This window comes from Triturus cristatus, chromosome 11 (genome assembly GCF_964204655.1).
Source record: "Triturus cristatus chromosome 11, aTriCri1.1, whole genome shotgun sequence".
Classification (NCBI taxonomy): Eukaryota; Metazoa; Chordata; class Amphibia; order Caudata; family Salamandridae; genus Triturus; species Triturus cristatus.
This window is the reverse complement of record NC_140594.1, coordinates 147,239,140-147,265,778: the sequence shown is the minus strand read 5'-3', so window position 1 is coordinate 147,265,778 and position 26,639 is coordinate 147,239,140. Positions and strand designations below refer to the sequence as shown.

Below are 26,639 nucleotides of genomic sequence, written 5' to 3'. Positions count from 1 at the left end.
CGCTCTTCCTTTCGGAGTACATCTAGAGGCTACTCCTCGGATAGCGCGTCCACTTCCTACAAATCCCCCACTCAGTCCACCTTCACAAGGGGTTATCAAAGAGGCGGCTATAGGGGAAATAATAATAAAGGCAGAGGCAAAACAAATACCGCCCGCTCTGCCACACCGCCTACCCAATGACTTCCCCCCACTCCCTCCAGACCATCCCACTCCGGTCGGGGGCAGACTACAAAATTTCCTTCATGTCTGGGAGACCATCACCTCAGACAAATGGGTGACCCAAATTATTCGGTCAGGATACTGCCTGGAATTAACATCTACCCCCCCAAACATTCCACCCAGGCAACGCCCAATGTCACAAGAACATTCCACATTACTAAAACAAGAGGTAATCTCCCTCCTACAGAAACATGCAATAGAACAAGTTCCCGTCAATCAGCAAAATTTAGGGGTCTACTCCCTATATTTTCTAATACCAAAAAGGGACGAGACTCTACGACCTATTCTAGATCTCCGGCCCCTAAACACATACATACATTCAGACCATTTTCACATGGTAACGCTTCAGCAGGTGCTTCCGCTCCTCTCCCAGAACGACTTCCTCACCACACTGGACTTGAAAGACGCATACTTCCACATTCCAGTACACCATGCTCACAGAAAGTACCTCAGATTTGTAGTGGACGGGCAACACTACCAGTTCAAGGTGCTCCCATTCGGAGTCACAACAGCACCACGGGTATTCACCAAATGCGTGGCGGCACACCTCAGAAGACAGCACATTCACGTCTTCCCATACTTGGACGACTGGCTGATAAAAGCCACGTCCTACAACCAATGTGTACACCACACCGCCACTACAATCCAACTACTTCACCAACTAGGCTTCACGGTGAACCACCAAAAGTCCCAACTAACACCATCCCACATAAAACAATACCTCGGTGCCACCATAGACACCTCAAAAGCCATAGCCTACCCCAATCCGGCCAGGATTGCAAGCATTCAGGCTTTGCGTCAAAAATTCATACTTCAACACTCCCTTCCAGCAAGAGTGTTTATGCAACTGATAGGGATGATGGCTTCTTGCATTTTCATAGTACCCCACGCAAGACTCCAGATGCGTCCACTGCAAGAGTGCTTAGCACGCCAATGGAACCAGGCCCAGGGGCAACTGACAGATCTGGTGTTGGTAGACGGTCGCACCCATCGCTCTCTGCAGTGGTGGAACACCACAAACCTTTCAAAGGTCGACCGTTCCTGGACCCGGTTCCACAAATAATACTAACAACAGACGCATCGCTCTCCGGCTGGGGAGCTCATCTATGACACCTCACAGTGCAGGGCACATGGACGCCGCAACAAAAGTTACTCCATATCAACCATCTGGAGTTACTAGCAATCTCTCTAGCCCTAAAATCCTTTCAGGCCCAGATTTTAGGCAAGGCAGTCCTCATTCGCACAGACAACATGACGGCCATGTATTGCATTCAAAAACAAGGCGGCACACACTCTCCACAGCTCTCTCAACTAGCACAGAGCATATGGAGATGGGCAATTCCACACAAAATCTTTCTCCTAGCCCAACCTGTCCCAGGAGTCCAGAACACCATGGCAGATCTGCTCAGCAGACAGACGCAGCAGATCCACGAGTGGGAACTTCACCCGCAGGTTCTTCACCCGTTCTTTCAAACGTGGGGGCATCCACAAATAGACCTATTTGCCACCCATGAAAACAAAAAATGCCCAAGCTTCGCCGCCATATACCCACACCCATTGTCCAAAGGAAATGCGATATGGATGAACTGGTCAGGCAAATTTGCGTACGCTTTTCCACCTCTCCCACTAATTCCATTAGTGGTGCGAAAGCTACAACAGCATTCCCTCACGCTGAACCAAGTAGCTCCAACATGGGCCAGACAACCGTGGTACACCACGCTGCTGGAACTCTCGGTAGTACCACACCAAAAGCTACATCTCTCACCATGCCTACTAACCCAGAACCATGGAGAGATCAGGCACCTGGACCCAGCTCAGCTCAACCTTGCGATCTGGCTCCTGAAATCCTAGAATTCGGATACGTAAACCTTCCCCTTGACTGTATGAACGTCATCTGAGAAGCTAGACGCCCTACCACTAGAGCCTGCTACGCTGCTAAGTGGAAAAGATTTGTTGCTTATTGCCATAACAACACAATCAACCCTCTAGACGTGTCTATACAACACATCATATGCTACTTACTCCACCTACAAAAGTGTAATCTAGCATATACCTCCATTCGGCTACACCTCGCAGCAATTGCAGCTTACCTACAAAATAGGCAGCACCTATCACTTTTCAGAGTACCTGCCATTAAAGCCTTCATGGAAGGCTTAAAAAGAATAACTCCCCCCAGAGTACCACCCTCACCTGTGTGGAACTTAAACATTGTTCTCACAAGGCTAATGGGGCCACCCTTCGAACCTTTGCATAAATGCGAACTGCAATTTCTCACATGGAAAACAGCTTTTCTTGTAGCCATCACTTCCCTTAGAAGGGTCAGTGAGATACAAGCACTTACCATACAAGAACCTTTTCTTCAAATGCACCAGAACAAGGTTGTTCTCCATACCAAGTCAAAATTCCTACCTAAAGTCATTTCCCCTTTTCACCTAAACCAATCCGTAGAATTACCGGTATTTTTCTCGCAACCTCAAACTGTTGCAGAAAGGGCTCTACACACGCTAGATGTCAAACGAGCCTTACTTTACTATATCCAAAGAACACAACCTTTCAGAAAGACCAAATAACTGTTTGTCTCTTTCTCTCCACCACACAAGGGCAACCCCATCTCAAAATCAGGGATAGCTAGGTTGATTGTAAAATGCATACAGATTTTCTACCACAAAGCAAAACGAACGCTATCCGTTCCCCCTAAAGCCCATTCTACGCGAAAGATAGGGGCTTCTATGGCTTTTTTCTAGGGAACATCCCATTAGATGATATCTGCAAAGCAGCTACATGGTCAACACCTCACACTTTCACTAAACACTACTGTGTAGATGTGCAAACCAAGCAACAAGCTAGTGTGGGCCAGGCTGTACTAAAAACACTTTTCAAACAACTGCAACAGATACCGGTGGTCGCCGCTAAGGTTGGGAACTGCTATATAGTCTATGCAAAAGTGTGTAATCTGCAGCTCATATGCCTCAAACGGAATATGCTACTTACCAGTATGCATCTGTTCTTGGCATGTAGAGCTGCAGATCTACACACGCCCACCCGCCTCCCCGGCTACCTGTATCTGTTCCAGTCTATCTTATTTAGATACAACACACATGGGTTTCTTCACTGTTATTACTGCGCTCCATCTTTCCCTGCTGGCGAAAAACAATCTGAGGATGGAGCCGAAGCCCATGCGCAATACGATCCAAAGGAGGAGTCACCGACCTCGTGACTTCCAAAGACTTTCCAAAAGGAAAAACAAACTGCAAACATACGGTCCCAACACCAGATGGCGATCTAGGAAAATTGTGTAGAACTGCAACTCTACATGCCAAGAACAGATGCATACTGGTAAGTAGCATATTCCTTTTTAAAGATCAAATGTGTACCTCATCACGTCATGCTCCGTCTTTCCACCAACCCTGAAATTGCTCATGTTTAACAAGTCCTTATATCACCTAGTTAGACCCCCCAAGAAATGTGTAATTTTCCCCTTTCTCAAATGTAATTTTATTTCTCCTGAAACCTTTAAATGCGTAGGTATATGCAGGGATTTATGATAACAACAATTTGCATAGAATTTGATACAAAACTAAAGCTGGTTGACGTGAAAATAAACAATTCTTTTAATAAAAAAGGGTTTCAACAATAACAGTGTCATACAAATTCAACTATTTATATTGTAAATTTAAACACGACAGGTAGTCATTGAAAAAGAGCTGAGCCCACATTGAATGAAGGGGTCTTCGGGGGTCGAATCCGACGGTGTATTTAACTTTCATCTCTCACCAAATGACCAGTCCTTTGTCTCAAAGCATGCAAGACATTTCCATCCAGTGTTATGGTCCGTATAAAATATTCCATCATTTCGAGTCTGTGACAGAATCGTTTGTAAAATGGACTCCAGTGACCCAGCGTGTTTGAGGGACAGTAACCTGGAAATGCTTGGTTGAGGCTTGGAAACGTATCCGGCAGACGTCTCTCTGCGCCAACCCAGTCACAGACCCCAAGCAGGTGAACAAGGAGGAGGGAGAATTAGAGAAGGGGTTATTTGGACTATAATGCAGGAAAACAGCTGACGCTCTTTGATAGCAGCTTGGTGGATTGACTACACTCGCATTTCTTCTTGGCTACCGTGGCGGTGAAACAAGGGCGAGGCACCTAGAACAAAATGAAGTTTTGTTAGTTCAGTAGTAGTGGTATTTAGTGTATTCTCACAGCTGCAGACTTCACTCACACTTCTGTGCTGAAGAGAATATGTAATATACATTTTACTTAGCTTGATCTATGACCGGAATGATTGCGATTTCGCAACTGCCGTTTTTTTCGCATAATTATGGATAGGACACATCATCCATCATCTGCTGCATAATGTGCAGATTTTAACAACAAAAAATATAGTTTTCAGCCCAAGTGGATAAAAAGTTACTAACAACATGTATTTGGTTGTTAAACTAGTAGTAATTAGGTGAAAGCTTTGCCCAGACAGTATTACCATGTATAAAAATGAAAAAATAATGAAGTAATAGTATTAAAAAACATGCCACATTAAGCCTCATAATTTGGCTTTTCTTGCCACATAATTTAGTCATTCCTGCTGCATAATTTGGTGCTCCCCAAACAGCTCCAACAGCATGGACTTTTCAACGTAGTCAAGGAGTTCACTAACCTCTCGGCAACCGCAAACAAGCTCTCTACAACACTCTCTCTGACTTTTTCCACTACAAAATCAATACCATCTACCAAGACTTCGCACCCCAACACCCCGCTGAGGACACCATCAACCGCATCATGCCAACCAACGCACTCTAACACCAGCTCACCTCATGGAACATCCTCACAGAGAAGGAAACGATGTCCATCATGCGATCTATCCACTGCGGACCACAAGCAGACCCCTCCCCACACCATATATTCAACCTCTGCAATCAACCCATCGGCAAATAACTCACCAAGGTCCTCTATCACTACGGCCCACTTCCTGCAGAAATGGAAATATGCAGATGTGAAGTTGCTGCTGAAAAAACTATCCACAGACCCAGGAGAACCTGAGAACTACAAATCTATCTCCCTGCTCCCTTTCCCAGCCAAAGTAATCGAGAAAGCCATCAACATGCAGCTCACCAGACATCTGGAGAACCACAACCTTCTGGGCCCCTTCTAATCCAGCTTCAGAGCAAACCACAGCACCGAGACAGCCCTAGACACAGCCACGGACAACATTAGAATGCTGCTAGACCACAGAGAAACAGCAACCCTCACCCCCCTCGACCTCTCCGCAGCTTTCGACAGCGTATCCCACCACACACTGATCAACAGACCACCAAAATAGGAATCTAAGGAGCAGCCCTCAAGTGGATTGCATCTTACCTCACAGGAGGAACGCAGAAGGTTATCCTCCCCCCTTACTCCTCGCTCCCTAAGAACATCAGCTGTGGTGTACCTCAAGGCTCATCCCTCAGCTCAACCCTCTTCAATGTATACATGACACCCCTGGCCAACATCATCAAGAGCCACAGACTCGACACCCAACTAATCCTCTCCCTGACCAACGACCCAACGACCACGAAGTTCCAAAGATGCATGTGAGACGTGGCTGGCTGGATGAACAACTGCCTCAAACTCAACACCGACAAGACAGAAATACTCATCTTCGGGAAAGGCAAGGATACCCTCTAGAACCAAGAATGGTGGCCACCGGAGCTGGGCCCAATCCCCAAACCCACCGAACACACCCACAACCCCGGCATCATTCTCGACAGCCTGCTATCCATGAAGAAGCAGGTTAGCACCGTCTCCTCTGCTCCACTTGCTTCCTCAACCTCCGAATGCCCAGGAAGGTCTTCAGATGGCTCCCATCCAACACCAGGCGAACAATCACGCAATCTCTTGTCACCAGCAGACAAGACTACGGCAACTCCCTCTATGTAGGAATCATGGCCCAACTCATGACTATCCCGACCATAGCAGCCAGACTCATCCTCGGCCTCCCCAGACAGACGCACGGCACCCCTCACCTCACAAAACTCCACTGGCTACCAGTAGCGAAGAGATGCCAGTTCAAGCTGCTCACTCATGCTTACAAGGCACTACACAACAAAGGACCGGCGTACCTTAACAATCAAATACATTTTCACCAACATACCAGGGAACTCTACTCCAAATCCCTCTCCCTAACAGCCACCAAACGAATCCGCTGGACAAACAGCGGAGGCCGCTCCTTCTCCCACCTAGTGGCTAAGGCCTGGAACAACCTCCCCCTGAACCTCAGAGCCTCACCAGCACTCCATTAGTTGAGATAGGACCTCAAGACCTGGATGTTCAACCAATAGGAGAACAGGCTGCAGGATCTCCCAGCACCTCGAGACCCTCATGGGTGATGTAGCCCCGCTCTACAAATCCTGATTGATGGATCTCCTGCCATATAATTCCAGTGGCCTTGTGTATGACCTTTTTAAGAATGACCAAAGTTCTGCCCAAATTCTGCATAATTTTCAGATTTTAATTTAAAAAAATGTTTTTAGCTCAAACGGTTCAAAAGTTACAAAAAAAGCTGCCACCGGTGTGACCACCCAGTCGCAGGCCTTTTATTGGAAAGTGATTGGTCACCTTTCTTTTGCTGTTTGCTGGAATTAGGTGTTAAAGTGGTGCAACCCCTGCCCAGACAGTGTTAACATTGTAAAACTTATTTAATAATGGAGTAATACTGCAACAAAATGTGCCACATTGCACTGCACAGTTTGCCTTTTTTGCCACATAATTTAGTTAAACCTGCTGCATAATTTATTCCTCCCCTGTGAACAGTGCGCATCGGAGCGCTGGACTGGCATTGAATCGGGGGGCACTCAGATGTACGATAGAGGGTTGCTGGAGACTGTGGAGAGAACATCGGCCGAAGACTGCGACGCGCCTCCGAGAGGTGACAAGATGGCGGCTACGGCGCTCCTTGGAGCCTGAACTGGCGGCCGCTGCTCCACGCGTCTGCGGTCGACGGGGGCTGCGGGCGGCGGTGGACACGAACCGCGCCAGAGCTGAGAATATTTGATGCGCCAATGAAAGAGAGCATCCGGACGACAACAAGAGCCGTGAGGGGATCGGGCGTAGAGCGCAGGCCTGCGGTGGAAGCTGAGCAGCTGACTGCTGAGACGGCTCGGGCTCCGGCGCTGGATGGAAGCGCTAATCGTGGAGGTCAGTGCTGTGTGAAAAGGGATGGCTACGAGAAGTGCCTGATCTGCATATTCTGGTGACGGAGCTGAGGATTGTGGAGATCCTGCACGGAGCACTTCCTCTTCCCCTCTGGCCCTGGAGATAGGCGCGACAGCCGACAAGGGGGAAGCTGCGTCGCGGCTGCCTGGAGGATAGCAGTAGTGGGAAAGAGGCTGAAACTATAGACAGTGAGGGGGGATTCCTGGCTCGGAACACATCTCACCGAGGAGTAGTGAGGAACCTTGTTGCACTAGCGACCCTGATTAGAGCCCGACCCCGCGTGAAAGAAAATGGCGCTGGCAGTATGATGAAGCCCTGAAGGACTCGGAAACGCTCGCTAGGGAGCTGCGAAAAGCTGCTACTTGAGCCCAGACAGCTCTGCGGAGCCTGGTGGTGATCCTATTGCGAATAGCACAGAGGGAGATGACTAGGCCTAGAACATTGAGACACGCAGAGTGATCAGGCCTGAACGAGAATCGCCTGATGACTGGACGGCGATGATTGGGTCTGGACAGCAATAAAAGGAGTACCGGGTTGCACGCGCAGGGATTGCACCGGTGGCGAGAAGGGGGCCCTGAGGCGGATCGCTTTACTGGAACGTGCTGACTCGCTGGAGACTACAACTAACACCAGAAGTGTGCGGGTTAGACCACTACGAAAGGGCCTGATACCTACAGGATCACAATAACTACTGGGGCGGCGCGACGAGGCAGGGTTGCCAAGGGCATGATGGGGAAAACCCAACTTAAACAGGGCGGCGGGTAGCCGGCCCGGGACAAGGAGGCGAGCCCGTCGGCAGCGCAGGTAATACAGCAACCACCAACTGACTGCCTCCCGCAACAGCAAGTCGACCAGATCCTGCAAGCCATAACAGCCACGCGAGATACACTACAGGCGGATATAGCGCAGGTGACGCAGAGCTTGGGACTACTCAGAGCGGATCACAGTAAGTTGGCAGAAAGGGGGAAAACTGCTGAAAATGCCCTGGAGGGCATGGAACCGACTGCCAGGAAGTTAACAGCCCAAATGAAAGAAGTGCAGAATCGGATACATACATTGGAACAGAGAGCGGAAGATGCAGAAGGGAGGAATTGGCGCAGTAACATTCGCGTGGTAGGTCTGCCGGAGGGAGTGGAGGGAAAGAGCATGCTGGACTACTTGGAAACCTGGCTGAAAACTGTAGTAGCCCCGGAAGGCTTGACCCCCGTTTATACGCTAGAAAGAGCGCATAGAGTACCGGCAAGACCGCTAGCGCCGGGGCGCCCACCCAGACCAGTGATTGCTAAATTGCTACATTACAAAGATAGAGACTGGCTATTGGCCCAGGCGCGCAAGAAGGGACCGTACAAAGTGGACAATGCTACTGTAACACTATTCCTGGACTATACGTGGGAAGTCCAGCGCAAAAGGGCATCATACCTGGCGGTCAAAAAGGCGCTATGTGAAGAAGGACTGCAGTATGCCCTAATGTATCCAGCGACCCTAAAAATCCTGGTCGACAACAAATCCTACTTTCACAGCAGCCCGGAGGATGCGTGGGACTGGCTGGAGAGTTATAAGGCTGGAGCCGAGCAACCAACTCAAGATGGAAGGATGACCCCGGCACAACCTAAACCTAGACGAACTCGGAAATATTGGAGTCGACGAGCGAGCTCTCCAAGGCCGACGCTGGGACAAGCGGAAAAGGAGAGATCAGCAGCGGTAGAGGCAGTAGCTGCGCTATCCAAGACAGGGATGGACTCGCAGAGCGAAAAAGGCAAATCGGAGCTGGGAACAGACAGATCGGACACAGATGCCTCACAGGCGGACAGTGTGCGGCTGCCACATGTGACGGCGAGAACGGCAGATGAGCTGGTGGACTTGTGATTAGCCACTCCTGAGCATTTGAAGCTAACCCCTGCTTAGCTGGTCTGTATATTGCTGGATGGGGGGGACATAGCTTACCAAAGGCTGGGTGTCGGCGGGTGCGGGCGAACTGGGCCTCTTTGGACCTTTGAGCCTACCCCCATTGTTATAGGGTGTTGGAGATTTCTTGGGAGTCTGGGCACTCTGGTTACTTCATTAGTTTGGATGGGTGTTCAGTTTGGGGCATCTGTCCTGGGGAGGGGGAGTTGGGGTGTGTTTAGTTTTGTTCAGGGATATCAATGGGGAACCAGTGTGCTCCAGATGACGCTGAAGATGGATGGGGATAGGAGAAAAGAAAATGACCTCTATCTCCGCCTTTAAGTGCATAACCTGGAATGTCCGTGGACTCCACACTATAGCCAGGCGCTATCAGGTGCATGCCTACTTAGTGCGCAGGGGAGCACACGTTGCTCTCTTACAAGAGAGGCACCTCACGTTAGCAGAGGGTAAGGCGCTCCAGCGCAGATGGCGTGGGCAGGTATATTACACTACTTATTCGGCATACGCTAGAGGTACGTTAGTGTGGATCAGGGCGGGGATGCCATTCCAACTGACGCATAAGATGATTGACCCTGAGGGGCGCTATGTCCTGCTGGCGGGGAGCCTGAACGGGGTAGATGTCATGATAGGGAGTATATACGCTCCAAATGTTGAACAAGGAAGTTTCTTTGACCGCCTGTCTGGGGCCATGGCTGCGCACGCACCGAGCTCGCTGCTTTTGGGGGGCGATTTCAACTCTGTGTTGGATGTAACCATTACAGGTCCCACCCACCACTGCCCGAGTCGGCGAGTGTGAGACTTGCAGATAAAAGGCGGAGATGGCAGTCAAATTGGAATTTAGTGGATATGTGGCGGGAGCAGCACCAGCAAGAGCGAGGTTATTCATATTATTCTGGTCTGCATGATTTGCATGTCCGGTTGGATGCGATGCTGGGAACATCTGATGTCTGTATTAAAGTGCAACACAGTGAATACTTGGCCAAAACATTGTCAGATCATAACCCCCTGCTGATCCACTTGGGCTGGCACAAAGAGCGGGCGTTGATTCCAACTTGGAGATTGCGCCCTGAAACACTAGAAGACCCGGTGTTCCGGGAAGAGCTACAGCAGGGGATCACCCACTATTTTAATGAAAATGAATATACAGCAGCAACAATAGCGATAGAATGGGATGCATTCAAGTCAGTGGTCCGAGGGATCTGTATTTCTAAGGCGGTGGGGGTACTGAAAACCTTACTAGATGATATACAAAGGCCGGACGAGCGCTTGCGAGAAGCAGAAAGGAGTAGCCATACATTGGAGAGGTGCTGGGAGTGAGGGAGGAAGTAGCGTGGCAAGTTGAGAGGCTCAGAGCATTTGATTATAAGGCATACAATGCGCGGGTGCATAATGAGGGGGACAAAACGCGAACGCGGCTTGTTGCTCCTAATAATAGAGGAGCACCAATCCTGGGGCTTCGAACATCGGCAGCTACAATGGAATATACCCAACTGGGAATAAACGATATGTTTGCGCGCTATTATACAGCGCTGTATCGTAGCATGGGGGCAGCAGATGATGAAGGCATGGAGCGTTACTTTGGTGGGCTGGTTTGGCCCCAGCTGGAGGAGGAATACTCACTAGCATTGGGACAAGAGATATCGTTAGGAGAAATCCAGTCAGCAATTAAGCACATGGCCCGAAATAAGACCCCGGGAGTTGATGGGCTACCAATAGAGTTCTACGCCACTTTTGTAGATATACTGGCGCCTCGGCTACAAGCGCTATATAAACATACCTGGATGGCGGGAACACTGCCAACCACGACCCGGGAGGCCGTTTTAATTCCCATTCTAAAACCAGGCAAAGACCCCGCTGAGCTAGCAGCGTATAGGCCGCTGTCAATGTTAACGGCAGATTATAAAATTTTAAGCAGGATACTGGCGACGCGACTGCTCTCTTATATGACATCCCTAGTCCATGGGGATCAGGGGGGGTTTATCCCCAAACGAAATACGGCTGGCAATATCAGACGCCTCTTGCGTGTTTTAGAGGAACAGCGAGAAACTGAGACGGGAGCAGCGGTGCTGGCTGTGGATATTGAAAAGGCCTTTGACAGCCTAGAATGGTCTTTTTTATATTATGTGATGCGGAAAATGAGAATAGGGGAAGAATATGCGAGATGGACGCGGATCCTCTATACCGAGGCCACGGCTAGAGTGCGAACGGGCGCGACAATCTCTCGGGTGTGTAAAGTAGAGCGAGGGACGAGGCAGAGCTGCCCTCTCTCCCCGCTGCTATTTGCAATTGCAATGAACCATTAGCCATGCTAGCATGCACGGGAGAGCACTACCGGGGCCTAGCACTGCGGGCGGATGTGCAATACATCTCGCTGTATGCAGACAATTTATTCATGTTTTTGGAGGACATTGGAGAGGCTTTAACAGCGGCGAAACAATTGCTGACCGGATATAAGGAATAGATCAGGCTGCGTGTCAATTGGACGAAGACTTGTTTATTCCCGGTGAGACCGAACCTACCAGCACCGGCCCAGGTGCAAGGGGTCCGATGGTAGGCACAGTGCCTGCCCTATTTGGGAACGTTCATTTATCATACTCAGGACGGGCTCCTGGAAGGCAACATTAGTCGAGCAATCCGAGAAGTCAAGGGGAGTATGGAGTTCTGGACTACCCTGAAGATGTCGGTAGCAGGGCGGGTAGCACTGTTAAAAATGGTAGTGTTACCGAGACTGCTATACTATTTTAGGACTCTCCCAATATGGATACCTGGAGCGAAGTTTCGGCAGCTAAAAGCGATTGTGGGAGAGTTCTTGTGGGGGAATGGTAGGAGACGTGTTGCTCTAGATACAATGATGCGCCCCAGGAAAGCGGGAGGTTGGGCAGTGCCTGACTTTGAAAGGTACTATCTGGCGGCCCAGCTCCAATGGCTCACACAGGCAGTGGCATCGATGTTTCGAGGGCCATATCCAAACAACAACTGCTGGATACCACGGCATGTGCTCTCCTATATCTTGCTGGGGCAGAAGCTGCGTAGAGACACCATTACGAACGAAGAGAGAACGCTGCAGCGTTGCTGGGTCAGGAGTCATATAAAGCATGGCGTGGAGCGCCCCTACTCGCCCGAGCTCCCGATAGGGGCATGCACAGCGTTACCCCACGGAGGAGACTGGTCAGTTCTGGGAGATTGGGAGGAGAAGGGGGTATTTATGGTGGGCGATCTCTATGAAGATGGTGCCTTACTGCCGTTCTCGATTTTAGAAGACAGATATGACCTGCCGCGGGGACACTACTTATTACATGTGGCGCTGGTAGCGGCTATCCAACGCAGGTGGAAAACAGGACTGACTGAACCAGAAACATCTTTAACCTGCCAATATGTAGCTATGGCGGCCGGCACGTTTAAGGCCATCACATGTCTTAATAGGAGAATGGAACAGGAGGGGAGGCAACCGATGGATCGCCTAAAGGGGAAGTGGGAACAAGACTTGGAGAGGGATATCCCGGACGCTACTTGGCCTAAACTAGTGGAAAGAGCATGCAAGAGTACGCAGAACGCTAGGTTTCAGCTAATACAATTTTATGTGTTACATAGGGCATATATGACCCCGGAGCATATTAAGCAGATCTTTAAGGTAGAAACGGCTAGCTGCCCTAGATGTGGGACAGAGGGCGCGGACTTTCAGCATATGCTGTGGTCCTGCCCGAATTTGACAGTATATTGGGGAGAAGTAATTACTGCACTGGAGTTGGTTACGGAGCGAAAACTTAACAAGGACATGGGGGTGAGTTTATTGCATTGGTTTCCGCACACTAAACATAACAAAGTGACCAGCAAATTTATAGATCTGGGACTGCTATTAGCAAAAAGGGAGATAACCAGTCATTGGAAACACAACCAGGGGCCTAGGGTGCAGAGATGGAAGCATGAACTTCTTAAGTGGGCAGCAAGCGAAAGCGTGATTAAGCTACGGCTGGCGCATAGGCTGCAGAAGGAAACGATGTTGGAAACGGCACGCGCCTGGGAGGCGCAGGTCGAGGCATTGCGCAGGCCCGATAGAGACCTGGAGGAGGAACCAGACTCTCCCCCAGACCGCTGACCATTGGGGATTGTGGGGGGGACACTGGGATTGGTGGCGCTATGGAAGCGGAGAGTAGCAGACGACATGGGGATGGAGGTCATCCCACAGAGATGGCACATCTTAGGCATAATACCTATAGATTAGGTTACATTGGGAATTGTACACTGAGGTGGAGCACACTGGAGGGTGGGATAGGGGTGGGAAGGGGAAGTAGTTATATCGTTGGGAAGGATGAACAACATTGGTATTATTATGCATTAATTGTTGATATGCCACGAGAAGCAGTACATGGCTGTCCAGATAGCACTGTGTAATACTATGCTTGGAATAGATAATAGCTCTGAAATTAACGGACAGTGGGCAGCTAGTAACTATGTAATATATGTCAAAATCTGAGGATGATATGATGAAGATGAACACAAATAAAAAATGTTTAAAAAAAAAATTATAATAATAATTTATTCCTCCCCTGTCGTATAATTCCAAAGCCCCTGATTATAATAAGACAGACATTCACTAAAGGTGTCTGTGGAACCATGCTCTGTTGCTCAGGACGCCACTGGCCGTCAAGAATGACAGTCCTTCAAACGACACCTATCCGGCCAGCCCCTGGGTACCGCTGACATGAGCCATAGGAATTATACCTCTGTAGAAAGCAATAGAGCGTGGTTGAAACTAGTGAACAAAACCCTGCAGCATGCCATTCACAATGATCATATCACTGGGCATCACCCACAAGGACCATTTGCAGATATCTCATCTCTTAAGTGATCCTAATCAGCTTGGGTCATTGGAAGTGTCCTCGATAACCACAGAGTGTCTCAGCTTCTACTCCATTGATGCCAGATTGGTGGACACAAATTGAGCCTAATGTATACTTTACGTGCTTAGCATGTAATACACGTATTACATGGGAATAACTGGCTGTGTATGCCACTCCACTCTACTAGGTGGGGGACCGTGTATTACGCCCCTTGGGAAGGTGTGAGGAATCCTGCTGGTACTGTACAGGAGAATGTTTATGCCATCTGTACTGTTCTGCTCATTGACTGCCTTCTTGAACCCCTGTCTATATGCTTTGTCCCTCAATCTCCTGTACTGTCTGTGCATGTTCGGTCTATGCCAAGCCTGTGAATCACATGCCATTATCCTCGGTATGGTTGCTTAAAAATCAAAATAGAGTTCAAAGAAAAACAATAACCTTATTAGATGGCGACCCATGGCTCTTAAGCATTCAGTTATGTCATACATGACAGCGTACTTGGCAATAATTATTATCAAATTCCTGTGCTGAGTTGTAAGACATTTCTGTAGTACACTATAGAATTAAGTGTCTCTAAAAGCACAGAGGCGCACACTGAGAGAGGCAGAGGCGTATGCCTCTTGAATGAGAGCAAATCATTGAGGTGAAACTCCAGATAATATATTTGTAAAGCCTCACTGAGGCTTATATATTTGAGTTGAATAAATACAAATATCCCTGGTCAGGTTCCTCTCTTTAGCATTTTGTTTATGCACGGGGCTGAATGACAGAGCCCTGGGCTGCCAGGTTTTCACCTCCATATTGTAGGGGCTGATTGAGGCTGAGCTCACTCACTGAAGCCCTCTGGTGTGCCATCGAGCCCTCTGGTGTGCCATCGGTGTATGTGCTGCTTTGAGGTGGGCGAGATGCTCTGGTGGAAACCTTATCCCTGGGTCAGAGCTGAAAGATTGGGGTGAGGTTGGATGGTGGGGGCAGAGGCACTTCTGAAGACCTGCCAACTTCTAAAGACTTTTCACGATGTGGGAGGAGGGGCAGGGCTTCAGGGGCAGCGCTCGGTGCCAAGCACAGTCTGAGGCACCTCTACCCGCCTTCAAGCCCACTCTAAAAGCCCTCTAAGGCTGCTGCTGATGTCCTGGGGAGGTTTCATGCTCTGTAATGAGCATGCATCAGCTGAGCTCAGCCTCCACATACAAGATGGAGACCCACTATGTGCAGGGGTTTCCAGCTCACCTTTTGTTACAACATGTGGCATCAGCTCTTCACCAGGGAGATGATATCTTGTGGGACTCGGGGTGCCCGTGTGAGTTGGAAGATCTACTCCTCACTCAAAAATTCAAACACAGCTCCTCCTGGTCAATAAAATTCCTCTTTCTCCCATGTAAGTGAGTGTCTCTTTAAGACAACAATCCAAAATTATCCTTGGTTCTCAAAAAAATCGAGCATTGGCGAGAACTCCTGGGAATTATTCTTGTTAGTACTCATTTTTCATATTGATTGCTAATATAGCATATCACACAGACTGAACTGCCTCTTGAATGATTAATAATATGTAATAACACTTTAGTCAGTGGCTCTAATTCTATAAACCTGGGCAGGAGACATATCTGAGTTGGTGCATTTGCATGAGTTACCTGTGACCTGGAATTCACATACCTTTCGGAAGTGGTGGCTCATCGAAATGAGCTAGCCAGTCATACCAACAGTGGGCCATATATGACGAAGTGACGCAGTGAAGCAAGTCACCTTACTTCGCTGCATCACAGGGAAAGGGCAGGGACGCGCTATATTTATCCCAATATGGTGCATTCCTGTCCTTTCCCCTGTGCTGGCACACAATGGGCTACCTAGCGCCAACGCAGGCACCCTTGCACCGTGGTGCAGGGTTGCCTCCGTTGCATGCAGGATTGTTTTTGTGTGGTAAGGGGCACCTTCCTTCATATAAACCATTCCCAGAGGTCTATTCCTTCCATTCTGCAGCACACATAGAAAGAGGAATTAAGGAGAAGAAATAAAGATATTTCTCCTTATTACGCCCCCCTGGGAATGCATAGCATTTTGGCGCATTCCTAGGTTTACCAGTTCTGGTAAATCTGGGACTGCGTCAAAATCCATGGGAGCACCCATGCAACTCCCATGGAACACCTTCCCAGGGCAAATTAACTCAATGCCGCGATTTGTGCTGCTCTGGGTTACTCCAGAGTTATGATGCCACTCGGGGTCACACAGAGTGGCCTTGCGTGGCTTCATAAATCGCATTTTTCAGTTGTGTCCAGCATGCATCACGTTGCGCGGTTAAAGTGCGACGCAACTGGCCTCATTTATATGGCCTAGTGTGTCTGAAGTCTGTGACACATTAGAAAAAGAAAGATATTGCGAGTACAAATTCGCTATTAAGATCAACGTCCACTATCGCAGACCTGCTTACCTTTCCATGATTCGCTTTGGGAGCTGAGGACGTCGCGGTAGATGCTGACTGCGCCTGTGGAATGGACTTTGATAGAGGTCCTATGTCATAGCTCCTCATACTACTTGTTGTAGACGTAAGACCTGAGAAGCTGGTCGCCGAGTAGGCTCTTCTGAATGATTTGTCTGCAGGACAGGAAGACAGCCTTATATTCCTCGGCGCTAACTTTCTTTTCATCAGAAGAGCAAACTGTTTTTTTTCTTCATTCAGCTGCCTCATTCGACTCAGCTGTTGATGTTCCAACTTTTTTAAAGTCTGAAAATAATTCAAGAAAATCACATTTATACCAGTTGAGGAGAAGCTATATAAAGTACTAGAAATTGTTGCAATGTTTTTACACAATACAGTTGCTGTAGCATGATACATTCTGTAAGTACTGCTGATGGGAAAAAGAAACTAAGAATCATTACAAAACTTAAAGTACTTATCTAAGTGGGCTTTGCTGGTTTTGTGGACTTTTCCTACCGCACAAGGTCAGCCGACCATAAGGTTTTATAATTATTTCCCTAAGGATCCCTCCTTCAGCTTGATCATGCATGTGTGGCAATCACAGTGATCTAATGGAGTCTAATTGTTGTTACTCTGTGCTCACAAACTGCTACGATATATTAGCCATTTTTTTTACATAATTACATTTAACCAGTGGAAATAACAAAGATTTTTTAAGTGTGTGTTTTGCATTAAAAAAATATTATCTTACTACATGACTCGAGAAAGGGATAGGTGAAAAGGTATATCTGAGAAGAGAGATCATTTAATGAATAGTTAATGACCATGCAAAATGTCAACATGTTTCGGACACGGAAGTAAAAGGATTGACATTCCTCAGGACATAAAATTGTTAGTTTACTCTGGATAATTCTAGGACGTTTAGCATTTAGTGGTATATTTATATTTTTACTTTCCTGCGCCAATATATCATTGATCGCAGACTAGATAGCTGATATTGTATTTGAAAAGGTATATGTGTTTAAACCCCATTCAAAAACAAATATCTGGAAAACCACTGCATTTCTTGCCATACCATTTTTTATTATTAACATCTATTGCTAGACACACCTCATACACTCCATTAAGCATACTCCCTATGACAATCTCTTTACAGGAAATCCCAATCTCTATGAATTTGGGTTGCTGCTTTGAAACCTCTGTTCTTTCCTTTAGTTTATGCCTAACACGATTCTTGCGGAATATGATTAACGTTTTTAGTTTGAAATCAACTCTTCCATGGTCACAAGACCCCGGGTTTGCCCACACTTTTATGATTTGGTTATTTAACTCCACTTTTTGATGTGTTCTAATTATTTATTTTTTGCGCATGTTGACACCCCATTCCCTTACTTTGTGCCCTGATAGAAATTTCATTGAGGGCTTGTTCAAAACGTACTGCACACACTGGAATTATGAGTATGATATGGATAGGAAAGGATGGGGGTGGAGATATAAGATGGATACTCCATTCCTACAAGAAGCTGGCATTATTCATTGGAAAATTAATCTGTGAAAATTGGGTACAATTATTTGCACACTTTCAAATAAATCACCGTTAATCAAAGTAGTGTTGTCAGTGGTAAGTACTTATGTACAGGGTAGGGTGACCAGATTCTCAAAACAAAAAACGGGGACAGGTCATAGACATAGAAGTAGGACTACGATTTGCAGTAACCACCGACATAAAAGTAGGACTATTTGACAGATGTGATAAACATAGAAAAAGGACTACGACTGCTCCCTCCAAGACCGAGATGAAGCATTACAGATGACAAATCAGAGGTCTTTTATCGGCAGTAAGCATTAATTCCATTTAAACAGACTTTGCCTCAACATTTGCTTTAGTCCAAGTTTGTTTTCTTATTAGATAAGTATATATATTGGGATTGTTAACTGAACAATAAAGAAAATTGCACAATCGAAGAGGAGTTTGTGCTCTTGTTTTTGCCACGAGGAAGTGAACGAGTGCATCGCTAGCGAGTTTGATAGATATATATATACACACATATACACACACACACATTCTGTCTTCGTCAAAATCAGATACTGCTGTTTGTAGAATACTCCTTCCCATAAAGCACTCCCCCTACGTTCAGCGCAGTTGACTGAAATATAAATAATGTTTGCTTTATTTACGTGGAAACATTTACGCACATTAGCATAGTAAATAGTTTAGAACATATAAGACAGGGCTGGCTTTAGTGCTGGTGGCGCCCTGTGCGACAATGTTTGTTGGTGCCCCCCCCAATGACCACCTCCACCACGGATTCTCTCACTAGCACCCTTTAACAGTGACCAAGTCACCATAACCACACTCTATCAGATGCATTATATATAGCGCCACTCATACCAGTGTAGGGTGTCCAAGCACTTTGCATCACACACACATTACACAGAGACAATCAATCATACGTGTGTAAATCAGTGTATAGGAAATGTTACATAAGCCAAAGGACTGAAAGTGTAGGAGTCACATGTCATCCATACTGGTAGGCAGTATAGTTTAAGAGTGCTTGGTGTGGAGAAGCACAAACGCAGAGTCGAAAAAGAAACAGCATAGTTGGGAGTTTTCTTTAATATTAAGAATCGATTTCTAGCCAGATTAACCCTTTTTGAAACATTAATCAATGTTCTAATAATGTATACCTTGCAGTGTGTATGCAGTTCTAGGATGAAAGTTAATAGCTCACTATTCTATATTAGGACTTTAAGTTATAAATTGCAAGTAGCAAAAAAATGTCTCTTGTGAAAGCAGTAACCCTGCAGATCTGTTTACATCATACACACTCTGTAATCTACTTGGTACACGTTCTTTGCAGCAGGCATATTAACCCTCTGCACTAACTTCAGCCAAGTCAAAACCTCAACTATACAAAATGCTGATCTGTCTCCAGGAAGATAATTAATCACACTCTTGACATTTATGTGAGGCCTGGTAATTGCTGGGGGAAAGAAACGCTACACGGCGCCCCCAGGAAGCCAGCACTGGTGCGGATAAAACTCTCAGGGTTAAAATTACACGTTGCGGGCTTGCAGGCTGGGAGGGCAAGGATTCCTGGATGATGCAGCTCTGATGCAAGGCAGTGTCCCGACGGTGCTGGTAGGGCTGGGGAGGCGTCACGAAGCTGCTGCTGGATTCTGCTGTAGTTTGAGACTGTCCGACCCTCGCTCGCTTTAAGGCAGAGCAGGGTCACGGTGGATTGCGGCAGGCTGTAAAATCAGGGTCATGCCGGTCACAGGTGGTTCTAACCAGCTGCAGGATGACGTCGGTGGCGCTGTGTAGACAAAGAGAAGGGAAATCCCGAGAGAACATGTCTCTCTTCAAAGGATTTCCCTTCCTGCTACAGCGCTCACCTCAGTGACGTCACCAAGCTGTGAAACCAGAGCATGCGCGCAACCGGAACAGTGAAAAACCGGGACATTTCTTTGTTCAACCCGGACACTGTTCTAAAACGGGGACATTTGACTCCATTGGAGTACAGTGTCGGGACACGGGGACATTTCACAAAAAACGGGGACCGTCCGGGCAAAACCGGGACGTCTGGTCACCCTATGTAGTACAGGGGAACACGCTTTCCATTTATGTAAACAGGACACAGAGTGGAGTATAGTCGCCATTTTGAAACTCTGATTTTTCAATCGCTGAACACACAATGCAAACTATAAGCATTCTGTCTACATACTTCTGGTGCATTTTTTGTTAGTTGAAACACTAATTTAGTTCACAGTCATTCACTTCCCTGGGGCTCCCAGACAACCAAAGTGCCATGGGCTTCCGGGATACTAAATGCGTGCTACGTAATATAATAATGACATATTAGAGGAAAGAGAATGTGAAAGCATGTGCCAAGCTGCAAGCCGCTGAGGCGTCGCGGGTTGCTTGTGGTCCCTTGCAGACATGGCCTAGGAGTTTGAGCTAATCTGCTCCTATTGGGTGGGGCCACGGCTCATTTGCATAGGACCAGTCTCTAGTGGCACCGTGAGCAAAACACGCTGGATTGGAATGCGGCCGAGCGTTCTTACCAGTGGCTGACATTAATTCAAAGACTGATCGCATCACTTTTTGTTTTTCTTTCATAACCTATGAATAGCTAGTTTCTGCCATTTTGAGACCGGGTGGCAATCTCATCCGTCTGTGGTTGTCTGATGGTCAGAGTCATAGCCGCAAGGGGTCAGTGTGTCCAGTGTGTAATGGTAGAACTGCTCAGTGATGCTTTTCTATTGGTTTAAAGCAATGACCAGTGGTCACAGAGGTGTGACAAGCGCAGCCGCGCTGTAAATAATCTCCCGAGTGTGATAACTCATACCTCAGCCAGGGCCTGCTCAGTCCGGGTGTCACAGTGCAGAACAGGCCGGTGTATTTCTTACCCCCTGCCAAGAGAGGGAGATGTGTTCCCACTTTAAAACAAACAGTTCTGGGCACGCTCCAGCGAGGACAATCTTCTGGCTCATTCTCAAGTTTCACGCACCAGAAATGCATATCAGCATTTCGAAAGCAGCAAAGTAAGCAAAATCTGTTTTATTTACTCCTCTCTGCACAGTAATCTTGGAATCTTTGACTGCACCCCGTTTTAATGTTTAAAGAGTGATATTCTGTTTTATAACTATATTTACTTTTTAAATGATCACCTTCTTTGTAGTATTCCGCCCATTTATTATCATTGATTGGCTTTGTGGTTTGTAACTCATATTTGCGTGCCTTCTATTAGCTGGCTTCATTTGTTTTAGGTTGTCCAACTTGAATTTGTCCCATTCATGGAGCATCGCCTGTTTACAAAGGCCACCTTGTAATCTCCCACCAGTGCTCCTTTCTGTAAATATGCCTTTAAATGTTGTAATTTCTGGTGCATTCAGAGACAGAGATCAAATGTCATAGTCTGTCAACAGAGGGAGCTTGGTGTTTACTTTTCTTTCTGTGACTTCAAAGTGAGAAGGTTTACATGACAATCATGCTGGTTAATGGGAGTGAGCTGAAGAAGGTTGTACCATGTTATTCTTTTGTAGCACAAAACAACATTTTAATTCTGTAATTGAACTGTGCGGATATTTCAGAATATATCCGAATTAGGAAACCACAAATGAAGCACATGTTTTGTTAATTCTGAATTGATCCACTAGGTGATGACATTTCCACACATTATCGTTTGTGCACTGTATAGTTTCATCAGCAAAACTGTATGTCTGTGCAAATGTAATGGTCATTTCAATTGAAAATATGTTGTCGGTAATGGCAGTGCGTAACCACACCATGCAAACTCCACTTTACGCCAAACCATTATACTCTGTACCACCTTCCCCACTGCACTCTACTCTGCCCCACTCCACTCTACTCCTCTCTGCACTACACCATTCTACTCTATGCCAATACAGTCTATGCCCCTCTACACCACTGCACCCTGCATTACTGCACTCTACTCTACTCTGCCCCACTCCACTCTACGCCTCTCTACGCTACACCACTCTACTCTATGACAATGCAATCTATGCCACTCTACTCTACACCACTGCACTCTACACAACTTCACTCTAGATCACTCCACTCTACTCTACATGTCTTCACTCTACACCACTCCGCTATACTCTGCAACACTGCACTCTACGCCGAGGCACTCTACTCTGTACCTCTCCACTCTACGCCAAGGCACTCTATGCCAATCCACTGTGCTCCACTCGAATCTACTCTGCACCACTGCACTCTGCACCACTCTACTCTACACCACTCTACTCTATGCCACTGAACTCTATGCCACTCTACGCCAATGCACTCTACTCTGAAACAATCTACTCTACACAACCACACTCTACGCCACTCTACTTCAGTCTGGGCAGCTCTACGCCACTGCACTCTATGCCACTGAAATCAATGGTGCAGTACTCCACTGTAAGCCACTTCACTGTACTCTAAAAACAATCTACTCTACACCACTGCACTTTATGCCACCGCACTGTACGCCAATCTACTCCACTCTGCAGCACACATTGAAGGAGCAAAACACCATTAATTATTGTTTTTCTGCAGGAAGGTGTCCCTTCCTGCACAAACACAATCAGGGCCGGCTTTAGGGCAGTGAGAATGCTGTGGGGTGACAAACCTCAGTGGGGGGGCACAATGCTTAGCAATAGCTTATGATTGGAGAGATGAGGGACACTTTTGCCCGTTGGTAGTGAGAGAATCCAAGGAGGCAGTCATGGGGCGTCAAAAATAATTGTCGCACCGGGCGCCACCAGCGCTAAAGCCGGCACTGAACACAATTATCCCTGCAACACAGGCACCCTTGCCCAATAGTGCAAGGGTGCCTGTGTTGGAGCACAGCTGCTTTTTTTTAGCATCTGCACAGGGGAGGGCACATGGGTGTGCTGTGCTTTTGTAAATACAGCAAATCCCTGCATTTTTTAAATGACACATCTCGGCGCAGCAAAATATACCTTTTTATTGTATATATGCACCAGGGTTTGGCAGTATTGTGATGGTGGGTGGCACTGTGGTTCTGTTGGTAGTGGTATAGTGGCGAGGTCACAGAGCAGTGATATAATGTATAGTGATGATGGATGCACACATGCTACTGTGATGAGGTTTAAAGGTGGAGGGTGGTGGCTGCATGATCAAGTAGATAGTATGGTTGTGTGGTGTGGTGGCAGTTTGGAGTGGTGTTTTGTTCTGATGTTGAACAGTGGTGGGCGAACTAACATCATATTTGGTAATGTGGTTGTGTGCAGTGGTAGTGCCCAACTGTGGTGGGAGTGTGGTGCTTTGAAGATATTTCAAGCTGTGAAGTGTACTTACTAGGATGTAGTAGTGTGATGGTGGTGGGTGGTAGTGAGGTATTTCAGTTAGCAGTGGAAGCCTGGGGAGGGTAGTACGCATTGGTGTGTAGCAGTATCAGGGTGCTGGGTGGTAGTGTGCTAAATTTAGGTATTTTCATACAGATGAAAGATGGCAGTGCAGTGGAATGGTTGTATATTACTGTGGGGGCTGGCTAAGGGAGAACTGTACTCTCGTACTTAGGTGGTAGCATGGTCCTGATGGGCTGGTAGTGTGGCAGTATCGGTAGCTTTGGCAGTGCTAGGACGGTAATGCTGTTGTGGGATGGCAAAGCACAGGATTGAAGTGATAGCATCGTGAATTGAATGTGACACACGTGTGTAGTTTTGAAATATAGAAAACCCCCTGCCCATGCCTCATGCATTGCAAGATAACTACTCCAGGTGGGAGGATGCACCACCACATGACTCAAACAGTCCTGTCTGTTGCCTAACCCCCAGCTTGCTTTTATTCCAACACTGTGTTGTGTAGCCTTCAGCAATTTAAAATTAATATTGTACTTTTATTGTACTCCTGGTAAGAGAGAACCCCTCTTTAAGAAAAGTAACGACAAATAATTCTGGCAGACAGCTAAAGCTAATGCTCACAACATTGAAAATAATCACATTATACATTTGTTTTAAAGGTTGAAACTTTGGCTACATGGAATGGGGGTTGAAATTAGGATTTGGAGTATGGCAACAGTGTCAGGTCATAGATACTAAAACTAACACCTCTCAGCAGGAAGTCACTTGTATGAGATGATATATTGCAATAAGAGTAAAGCCAAACAAAATAAAAGTGTATTCATGCTCTGCAGGATTGTAGATGCTGGGCAGGCTGCAAATCAATGTATTTACAAAACTGTTATTCAGGCGCGGCCGGCACAGGTAAGCGTGGTAGGGCATGGCGGGGGCGGGGGAAAGTCGACAGATGACTTGCTAGGTAAAATTAAATGAAAAAACAAATAAAACCACTTATCTTGCGCTCGCTGCATTTTCCGACTCGGCGATGTGGTTTCATTTTTTTTATTTGATTTAATTCTACCCATCCCTTTGTCTGTCAACTCCCCCCTCCCCCGCCCCACAGCTCTTATCTGTGCCGGTCACGCCTGGTTATGATTAACAACTTTTTTTTCATGACTACATAAATTGTACATACGTTGTATTGAACATAAGCACACCGTGCACAAAAAACACAATGATGCACTGAATAAATATTGTGCAGGCTGTGCAAGGATTGCTCGTGTAATTTCCCCATGGGAGTGTCAGAAGAGTACTGAGGACATGCAATGCAAAATTGGTGACCAAGTACACGATAGTGAATGTTCAAAAGGTTTGGCACTTGCACTTATTTAATCACCTACACCAAACATTTCTTTTTTAGCTCTATATAGGGCGAACTCGTCCCCGAGCTATCAGAGCCTTTACATGAGCACCAGTTCAGAGGGGCACGTTCATTTTGTTAATCACTGGGAAATTAAGTGATTTGCCGAGAATCACAGAATGTTGAGCGTCCCTGCTGAGACTCGAACCCGGTTCCCCTGCTTCGAAACTTCCAAATGGTCTTTGCATTGTTCTACTACTGAGTATTGACACCAACAATACCGTGGAAAACAGAGCATTGAGGGACAAAATATTGAAAAGTAAGTGCACAAAGGGGAGTGTAGATTTACTATCCCTAACTCCACATCTGCGCACCTTGAAGATACATGTGCTGCTTAGATTCATACATGTGGAGCTAGGTATAACAAATCTGGACTTACTTACCTGTCAATATTGTTTTTTCGATACTTTGTCTTCGATTTTCTGTCCCACCGAAAGTGCGGTTTCCATATTCGGGGAGCACACCCTTTGCATAGGTTATGCAGGAAAGTGTAGCAAGCCATGTGGTTTTTTTTTAAATGTGACTTGGTAAGGAAAAATGTGTTGAAAAATGTTTTTTTTTAAAATGTGTTTTAGGTCTTTGATAAGGCATGAAATATCTCCAAGGATGAGCATAGCGCTTTGATGAGAACATTTCTTTATTGATGCTGATATTGAATAGGTTTGTAGCGCGCTCGAATGCCCCAAGGTGTCTTGGCGTTGGTGTTCATAAATAAGAACAGATCTATAAGGCAGAGATGATGGTATTAAAGAACCTGCTTTTGTGAAAAGAGCCTTGTATTCCATTGTTTCCTAAACTGCAGGAGGGTCGAGGATGCTTTGCTACGTAAAGGGAGCGTATTCCATAACTTGAGGGTGACATCTGAAAAACCTCTTCCTCCCCAGGCGCTTCCCTTAATTTGTGTACGTGCCATGCATTTAGTATAGCTGGGGCGGCGGGATCTAGTCGGCCTATACCAACATCAGACTTTCCTCAAATAGTGAGGGTGTGTGTCATAAAGCGCTTTATAGGCCAGACGCAGCACTTTAAAAGCCACTCTTTTTTCACACAGGCAGCCAGTGCAACTGCTTGATAGTTTGACAAACTAATGAGTGTTTGGGAATTTTCATCATGAAACGGACAGCAACGTTTTGAAGTGCCTGTAACTTGCTTAAGTATCTTTTTTGGATGCCCAAATAAAGGGCATGATAGTAATTAATCTTTGAGAGCACTAAAGAGATGATTACTATTTTTAATACATCGAAGGGGATAAACTGCATATCTTGTTCAATGTTCTAAGGAGGCAGAGGCATGCAGAAGTAGTTTGATTTATCTGCTCTGAGAGTGTGAGCTTGCTATCAAAAATAATTCCCAGGCTTCTGACCTTAGAGACAGGAGACGGTAAAGGACCTAATTCCTGAGGCCAACTGGTGGGATTCCAAAAAGCAGGGTCTTTTCCAAACAATAGGACAACCGTTTTTTCGGAGTTTAATTTCATAATTATTGAAGCAGAAATATCTCACACGGGATACACTGTAGCACTATTGTATGGTTGGCTAAAATCAGAATGTAGTTTGTAGTATGAAAAATAATAGACCATACACCCCCTTTTTTTTTATAGTTTATACGTATATAACTGTACATATATGTATAATGTGAGGCATAAGGAATTGGAACTAGATCTCCTGATCGTAGTCATCAGGGACTCCCGTCCCAAAGTTCATCTCATCTTGACCGGAGACTTCAATCTAAATCTTCTTCAAACCCCATTTGGAAGTCCCTACAGAAAAATTGCAAACTCCAGGTGGCTGATCCCAGTTCAGGTCATAATATCACAAAGAACCGATGTCACAGGACAGAA

General features: G+C 46.6%; 1 protein-coding gene across 1 annotated transcript in view; it reads right to left on the bottom strand.

Annotated features, from left to right (window-relative positions):
• Window positions 1-3,806: 3,806 nt before the first annotated feature.
• The window catches only part of LOC146783761 (uncharacterized), a 35,479-nt gene continuing 12,646 nt past the window's right edge, over window positions 3,807-26,639 (bottom strand). Inside the window, exons 2-3 of the mRNA XM_085636294.1 lie at window positions 16,582-16,875; window positions 3,807-4,365 (exon numbers count right to left, since the gene is read on the bottom strand). Of these exons, the coding sequence (XP_085492420.1) occupies window positions 4,261-4,365; window positions 16,582-16,875 (399 nt within the window). The 3' untranslated portion in view covers window positions 3,807-4,260. The remainder of the gene's footprint in view (window positions 4,366-16,581; window positions 16,876-26,639) is intronic.